At 39.4% G+C, this 9,198-nt stretch overlaps 1 protein-coding gene across 1 annotated transcript in view; it reads left to right on the plus strand.

Moving 5' to 3' along the window:
• LOC106870161 (uncharacterized) overlaps positions 1–9,198 on the plus strand; it is a 299,949-nt gene that overhangs the window by 221,044 nt on the left and 69,707 nt on the right. Inside the window, exon 8 of the mRNA XM_052972248.1 lies at positions 4,407–4,561. Within this exon, the coding sequence (XP_052828208.1) occupies positions 4,407–4,509 (103 nt within the window). The 3' untranslated portion in view covers positions 4,510–4,561. The remainder of the gene's footprint in view (positions 1–4,406; positions 4,562–9,198) is intronic.

Genomic DNA, 9,198 nt, shown 5'->3' on the forward strand with positions numbered 1-9,198 from the left:
GATGAATGGTTAGTGAGAGCTGTGCGAGCCATGCACAGGGACGCTGTCAGTAAGGTGAAGATTGGCAATGAGTGCAGTGAAGAATTCCGGGTAGAGGTAGGGGTCCACCAAGGTTCAGTCCTCAGCCCCCTCCTATTTATCATAGTCCTCCAGGCAATAACAGAGGAATTCAAAACATGATGCCCCTGGGAGCTCCTCTATGCTGATGATCTTGCTCTAATAGCTGAGTCACTATCAGAACTAAAGAAGTTTCATGTGAGTCAACCAAGCTAAAACCAAAGTCCTAATAAGTAGAAAGGCAAACAAACCACAAACCCCTTCAGGTAGATGGCCCTGTTCGATCTGTGGAAAAGGAGTAGGTATAAACTCTATAAGATGTACCCAGTGTAAGCTATGGACACATAAAAGGTGCAGCAATATCAAAGGAAAGCTAACTGGGAAGATAGTTTTAGTACGTAGCAGATGCTCAGGAGCAATAAACACTGAAAATGTGCAGAGAACAACTTCTGCCACATTCCAGGGAGAAAAACTAGAAGTAGTTGATAGCTTCTGTTACCTAGGTGACCAAGTCAGTAGTGGAGGAGGGTGCACTGCAAGTGTAGCTACTGGAATAAGTATAGCCTTGGCAAAGTTTAGAGAGCTCTTATGTCTGCTGGTGACAAAGGGCCTCTCACTCAGAGTAAAAGACAGACTGTATGACGCATATGTATGAACAGCCATGCTACATGGCAGTGAAACATGGGCCGTGACTGCTGAGGACATACGTAAGCTTGCAACGAATGAAGCCAGTATGCTCCGATGGATGTGTAATGTCAGTGTGCATACTTTACAGAATGTTAGTACCTTGAGAGAAAAGTTGGACCTAAGAAGTATCAGTTGTGGTGTGCAAGAGAGACAATTGCGCTGGTATGGTCATGTGGCAAGAATGGATGAGGATAGCTGTGTGAAAAAGTGCCACACCCTTGTGGTTGAGGGAACCTATGGAAGAGGTAGACCCAAGAAGACCTGAGATAAGGTGGTGAATCACAACCTTCGAACATTGGGCCTCACCAAGGCAATGACTAGTGATCGAGACCTTGGGAAATATGCTGTGCGTGAGAAGACCTGGCAAGCCAGGTGAGATCATGACCCATGGCCTTTGCTAGGGGTGTAGCCAGCCCACATATGAGTACCTCTCCTTCATTGGACACTGAACTCTGCTTGCGAAGACCTGTTGAGGCAAGTGAAATCGAAATCGAACTAAATTTGATGACTGGCAGCCATACCAGTGGAGCGTTAACAGCACCATCCAGCATGATCATTGCAGAGGAGCTGTCTGGCTTCCGTGCCAGTGGCACGTAAAAAGCACCATTTGAGCGTGATCGTTACCAGCGTCACCTTTCTGGCACTTGTGCTGGTGGCACGTGAAAAAACATTTGAGCATGGCCATTGCCAGTACTGCCTGACTGGCCCTCGTGTGCCAGTAGCACGTAAAAGCACCCACTACACTCTCAGAGTGGTTGGCATTAGGAAGGGCATCCAGCTGTAGAAACTCTGCCAGATCAGATTGGAGCCTGGTGCAGCCATCTGGTTCACCAGTCCTCAGTCAAATCGTCCAACCCATGCTAGCATGGAAAGCAAACGTTAAACGATGATGATGATGAAGATATGTGTGTGTGTGCGGTTGTGTGTGTGTGTGCATATGTGTGTGTGCATATGTGTGTGTGCATATGTGTGTGTGTGTATATACATATATAGAAGAGAGAGAGGGAAAGAGATAACTGACACAAGAAATATCATAGATATATGTTTTGAAAAGTAAAGTAGTAAATAATTTAGTAAAGGCTGGATTTCTAATATCATATTTCAGGGCGTTTTTTTAAACAAGTTTCTTAGTCTCAGTGCACCATTGCGTCTCAGTACAGGGTCCACATTGGAAACTACTGGTCTAAAGTACAATTTTCCGTGGCCCCTGAAAAATCATTGTGGACTCCCATTTACTGCATTTCATTTGTGAACCTCCAGAAATTCTGTATGGACCCCAGTTGAGAATCCCTGGTTCTAGAATCAAAGGGCCTTAGAATTAATTCAGCAAAAACCAAAGTCTAAGTACGTAGGAAAGTGGACAAATCATAAATCCCTTCAGGTAGATGGCCCTGATCAATATGTAGAAAATGCATAGGTAGAAACTCCATAAGATGTACCTGATGTAAGCTATGGACACATAAGAAGTGCAGCAATATCAGAGGAAGTTAACAGGGAAGACAGTTTTTGTGTGTAGAAGGTACACAGGTACTACTTTAAAAATGTACAGAAAATAGACTCCACCAAATGCCAGGAGATAAGCTAGAAGTAGATGATAGCTTCTATTATCTAGGTGACCAAGTCAGTAGTGGTGGTGGATGCTCTGAGAGCATAGCTGCTAGAATAAGAATAGTCTGGACAAAGTTCAGAGAGCTCCTACCTGTGTTGGTAACTAAGGGCCTCTCCCTTAGAGTGAAAGGTAGACTTTATGATGCCTGTGTGCTTTTAAGTAAGGCAGCAAATTGACAGAGCAATTAAAATTAGATTAAGTACTTCATGGATATTCATCCTGGCTCTTGTGCTCTGAATTAAAACTTGATGAGCCCAAATATGTCTTCCATCCTATGTTAAGCATAGGTTTGAAAGAACTGAAGCTAGTATGTCGATGTGCATGTACAACAGAGTGTAAGCATCTTGAGAGAAAAGTTGGGTATAAGAGGCATCAGATGTGGTGTGCAAGAGAGACGAATATGCTGATATAGTCCTGCTCATTTCAGTGAAACAGTTCTTGAAATACTGTGTTCCGCCTACATGTAACAATAGAATTTTTCCCACACCCTACCTCATTAAACCAAACTATATCTTCTCTTCTCTTCCTCACATTTCCCCTTTTTTATGCACTATGCTTATGCTTATCTCTCACTCCCCAATCTTGTCCTCACTATCCTGCCCACTGTATCACTATTATCCTGTTGTTCCTACCTCCTGTATATACCCAGGTTCCACCAGTCACTGCATTCACTCCACTCCAGGTACTTCACCACCATCTCTGGCTCACTCTCTCTCACTCTTCTCTCTCTTGCGCTCTCATTTTCTTGCACTCTCTCTCATTCTTAATTATTCTGTCTCTCTCTTTCTCTCTCCTTCTGACTGGGTAACCATGTATCTTCCCAACAACAAGATACCTGTTTCTATCCCTCTGTCATACTCTAACCTCTCATCACCTGGCACAAGGCCACCTCCTCCAATTCCCCACCCCCTCTTACAAATTACTGGGTGACCCTACCAGTGCTGGTACCTTGTGAAAAGAATCCAGTCCACACTAAAAAGGTCATCCAGCTGTAAAAATCATGCCAGGAATGTGTCTAATATATAAATTGGTCTATCCAATAACGTTACACTGCTAAACTTAGCTAGCGGCTATTTAAACGGTGTGTTTGTGGACATGGTACCAAAGAAGGAGCAATAACTCTTAAAATATGCATATATACCCATTACCTATTTTTGTCTCTTCAATCACATTGTTTACATACATGTCATTGTATACAAAACATCATAACTTTCTATAGATTATCTGTAGAGATAACTTGAAAGTGATATACACATATATGTTATCATCATTTCATCATTTAACATTCACGTTCTATTCTGCATCTCTGTGTGTGAATGTGTGTAAGGATATATTTTTATGTATTTGCATTTGTCCCTCACCTCTTGAGAATTGGTGTAGATTTGTTTACATCTCCATAACTTAATAGTTGATAGCATAAACCAGACTTAATGGAATAAACACCAGACTGGAGTTGGTTTGATTGGCTGAAAACCCTTCAAAGTAGTGCCCCAACATGACTGCAGTTCAGTAATTGAAACAAGTAAAAGAAAAGAATAAAAGAATGAATTTAGAAAGGGAAAATTCTGTGAAGAGTATATAAGTGATTTGATACCATTTAAGGGTAATGATGACAGTGGGAACTGCCAGAACTAAATTATGAAGGAATGAGATGTTCAAAACTAAATGTTAATCTTCCTTGAATCACAAGGATATATAAAGCCAATGTTTATCTCACATAAGTGTTGGACTTTTCCTGAATAGCACAAAATTAGTATTTCACAGAGGACATTCATCAACTACACAGTGCTACCATTGTTTACATCATTGGATTTGGTTGTTGAACGTATCTTTCTTTTTTAAAGATAGTTAAGCACAATTTAGGAGAAATTTGGCTGCTTTTTCTTGCAGAACAAGCAACTACATAGAGGTTTCAACATTGTAGAACTGAAGGGTAGAGTTCCTGCCTGCTTTAGTTTTATTCTTCAACATGTTTTTAAAAAATACCTGCACCCCACCCTTTTTTCCTTTTTTTTTTTTACTTGTAATTGATGTATTTCTGAAAATATTCCAGGAATATAAGAGAAAATCACAGAGTTTTGGACCCTCGCAAAGGACCGATGAAAAAAACAGTTGGCATTCGAACTTTGCCTAGTTTGGACCAAGATGGTGACTAGAGAACTTTATGTGGAATAAACAAATAGTAAAAAACAACAATCTATATAAAAGGTAATAATGTCTGAATATTTTTCATCTATGTTGCTTTTAAGTAAGGCAGCAAATTGACAGAGCTGTTAAAATTAGATTAAGTACTTCATGGATATTCATTCTGGCTCTTGTGCTCTGAATTAAAATCTTGGTGAGCCCAAATATGTCTTCCATCCTGAAAAGATGAAAGACAGACTAGGGCAATAGATTGGCAACTACTACTACTATAATTGTTAGTACACTGGGTGACATGCTTAGTGGCATTTTGCCGGTCTCCACATTTTGTGCTCAAATTCCACCAAGGTCAACTTTGTCTTTCATCTTTTCAGGGTTGATAAGATAAGTATCAGTCAACACTGGGGTTGAAATTGCTTGCTTTGTGCAAAGATAATGGCTGAAGCTTAAATTCATGCAGATGTTTGCAGAATTTCAATGGCACTTTGCTAAACTGTATGTGGTGTGCAGTTGGTTGGAGATGAGGTGGAACTAGGATGTGAAAGATACAAATCTTATGTGGTCAGTAGGTAATAGTGTCAAACATCTTGGAAATCAAGGTAATTGGCACTACTCTATCAGAGTGTGAAGTGGTGATAGGAGAAAAAATTAACCAGAAGTCAGTGGGCCTGCAGCTTGGCACTCAACAGTGTTGTGAGGTGCTGGGCAGAACTGGTTAAATTGCTCAGGATCTGGTTTGGTTCAGACCTTCAGGTGGACAAGAACTTGTGGGAGGTGATGAGAAGGGTTGCCAGTCTCACCAAGAAATTAGGCATGAGGAAGATGTCCCTGAAACGCTGGGCAGAGGTAGTGAATGCATATCACCTCCATCATCAACTACCACCTGAGCATTGTCCCTTGCCCAGTTCCACTGCTGATCAAGCTGGTGCACTACTCTTCTGCTTTCTGTAACAGGAACAGGTCCTGCTTGTCAGACAGACTATTTTCTGTCAGTAGCTGCTACATTGAGGACTAGACATGCCATGGCTAATGATATGCAGACATGTGCTCAAGTTGCAACATTTCCAGCATTTCCCTGATTGTAAGTAGGTGTTGTCACCATTTGTGAAACAGAATTTTCCACATCCTGTCTCATTGATGCTCATTCAGTCTCAGATCAAGTATGGACTGAAACAAGGCACATGCTACCTGAAGTGTCACCAAATGCTCACAGCTGTCTGCCAGTTGGTCAATGCAGTCAATGGTGTTCTATAGATTAGTGGCAAGCAACAGGAATTACATCCAATGGAAATCTCTGAGCATCAGCAGAAATCAATTTGGTTGTCTTTTCTAGAGGAAAACATCTGTTCATCTGCAGACCTGACCAAAATGTACGCAGAGTGACAAAACTGTTCTGCTTACACTTATCCAATGTACAGGCATTGTTGACTTGTAGAACTTTGTCGAACAGCTGTTGTCACATGCAGGGTAGATCTGGCTGATGGCCAAATCCATTGTGAGGATCACCTTCTCCTTCTTTTGGACAGGAAGGTTACTCAGTTTTCTTTCTTTTTGGTGGTTCTGGTGAAAGAGTTAGTGTGGTGAACAAGGTTGAAAAGACTGAAGACATACTTTCCTCTCATCAACTTTTTCAAGTGCCATTTCAAAAGGGGGGTAAGGGTAGAGATGGAAGGGTAGTGAATGCAACAAGGATGGCCTGTGTGGATAGACATATTCTGATCATGTACCTGTAGACAAGAGAAAATGAAGATAAGTGCCTGTCTAAAGTGTCCTTGGCAATCAGGGTATCCAGTATATGTGGGAATCCTTGGTTGCTCCCAGGCAAAACTCCCCACTTTTGGAGATTTTTCATTCTTTAATATTTTGTTAACTATTATTGTTTTGCTGTTTACATGTTCTACATTCAAAACCCCACTGTCTTTTGTTTTGTATCATCCTTTTTGTTTTGTGTGGCCCTTGTGGCCAATAAAGAAAGTATTATTGTTATGTTATTCTTATTATCATTAATAAATTCTTTCAGATTTGTTTCCATTTCTTGCCATGTATCTTCCCAACACCTGGGGCAAAGAAATTCACTATATACATTGATAGGTAATTAAAATAAACATGCCAGCTTGTTCATTTACAAAGTCATGTGGTAGAAAAAAGGGGGAGAAAGAAAGAAACAGGAAAGAAGAAAAAAGTTTTTAAGTAGGGAAAAATATGAAAAGAAGAAAACAAAGAAAATAAAGAGGAAAGAAGGAAAAAATTCATAGCAACACCACTCTTTTCAATGCATGTGACATACCAGTTAAAACAATCTTTTGCACTTCCTGCATGGATGGTTATCCAGGGATCATCCTTGAATAATTTTCAGTTCCTTTTTTGATCATTCCAAGTGTTCCTACAATCACTGGTATTGTAACTGTCTTGAGATACCACATTTTTTCGATTGCAATCAGCAAATCTTTACATTTTCTGAGCTTATCAAATTCTTTTGCCAAAATATTATGATCATAAGGTATGCTCATATCAATCGATAAAGAGATTTTATTGTTTTGGTCTTTCACAACAATATCTGGTTTATTTGCTTTGATGGTCTGGTCTGTATGTACTGGGAAGTTCCAAAGTATCATTACATTTTCTCCCTCAGTTACAGCCTCAGGGTGATGCTTGCACAATTAATCAGAAGTTTTGATTTTATAATGCCAACATATTAACCAATGAAGATATTGGCCAGCTCTGTCATGTCTTAATTTATACTCTGTAGGTTGCTAAAAATTTACACCAAGAAATTAGTGGTTTACTTTTTTGGGTCAACTAAGATAAAGCCTTCACTCTATGCCTTTGGCCCTGAGCTCTGTAGCCACTGTTGGGTGTGCTTCTGGTTTATATCAGCTTGTTTACTACAGGCCATATATTTGCCATGCAGAGGTTTTTGTTTCTACCTATTAGCCAACCATTCAAATGCTTTTTCTTCTGCCATTGATTTCACCTTCTTTGCAACAACAGTTGCACTTCCATCATGCTTTTCAACCTGGGTATTATGCATGAACTCACTAACAGATTTTTTGTTCTCCTTCAAGACAGAATGAAGCTTTTTACGTCTCTCTTTTCAACAAGTTTTAGCATCCAACCATTAGGTATTTCAAGATATTTAGCCAGTCCAGTTGTGGTGGTTTTGTAAGAGATTTCAAATTGGATCAAGCCTTGACCTCCTTGAGCTCTGAGTAGGTAAAGACAATCTGCATCTGCATCTGCTTTGGGTGATGTATCTTATTGCAAGTCAGCAGCTTACGGATTTGTCTGTCAGTTTTCTTTATTTCACTGATATTCCAGTTCAACATATTGAAACTATAAATAACAACTGGAACTGTTAAGGAATTTATGGCTAACATCTTGTTACATGCATTTAACTAAAATTTCAGGACTACTCTCACTTTCCTGTAACATTCATTTCTGATCTCTTTCATGCTTGCCAGAGCCCTCATTTATTCCAAGGAATTTGTAAATTTGTTCCTGCTCAAGTTCTTTTATAACTGTCAACATCCAACACCACTGAATGTGAGGTCTTCAAAACCAAATTCCATCCCGATGTCATCACTGAATGCTTTCACAGTATGTAATAGGCCTTCAAGCTCATTATCATGTTGGCTATAGAGATTTAAGCCATCCTTAAAAAGATAGATGGCTTATTTTCTTGTAGTCAATTTTATACCTACACCTGTTCTGTTAGCTTCACTTGTAAGGTGTATTAGGGCTATGCAAAAAATTAAAGGTGAAAGTGAGTCACCTTGGAAAATTCCACAGTTGATATCAATATTGTTTGAAGTCAGTACTCCATTAGAATGGTATAATTGAAGGTTCATATTACACACTGACATGTGCTTTAGGAAGTTTTAAATCACAGGAGAAATTTTGAAGACATCCAGTGATTTCAAGATCCATAAATGTGGTATGCTGTCAAAGGCCTTTTTATAATCAATTCATGCGGGACTGAGAATTCTGCGTTTGTTATGACAGATCTCAAGGATCATGCGATTGATGAGGAGTTGATGTCTGCATCCATATGAGCCTTGTTGGTACCCTTTTTGTTCAGTGGAGAAAATATTCTGTTCCATAAATGCATATGTTCTCTCCATGAGTATGGATGTTAAAATCTTATACATGGCAGACGGACAGGTTATGGGCCAATACTTTTGGAAAAATTTGGTTTCATTGTTTTCTGGAAGTAGGTAAGTAATACCACTTGCTAACCAATCAGATGTTTTCTTAGGATCTCTCATAGTTTTAATGAATAGCTGAACTAACGTTTTGTGTGTGCATGGGAACCATGCAAGCCAGAAATGTGGTCTTTACCAGGGAATTTTCATTGTATGTTATCCTTACGTCTGCTATTGTGATGTCTTCTCATGCTTGTTCTGGTAAGCTCTGTGCATCTAATCTAATCTGCATTTTCATTGAATGTCTTTTCATCGCTCCAAATATTATTATTATTATTATTATTATTATTATTAAAATTAAAAGAAGAGTGCCATTTGCTATCTTGTGAACAATATTTCGACATCTTGCGTGTCTTCCACTGGTTCAAAAAATAAATTTGTCAATCTACTTCATTTGGTTAATATAGAAAGGATTGAGGTAACTCCTCCTGAAGATATAGTCAAAATTAAAAGAAGAGTGCCATTTGCTATCTTGTGAACAATATTTCGACATCTTGCGTG

Source organism: Octopus bimaculoides, chromosome 13 (genome assembly GCF_001194135.2).
Source record: "Octopus bimaculoides isolate UCB-OBI-ISO-001 chromosome 13, ASM119413v2, whole genome shotgun sequence".
Taxonomy (NCBI): Eukaryota; Metazoa; Mollusca; class Cephalopoda; order Octopoda; family Octopodidae; genus Octopus; species Octopus bimaculoides.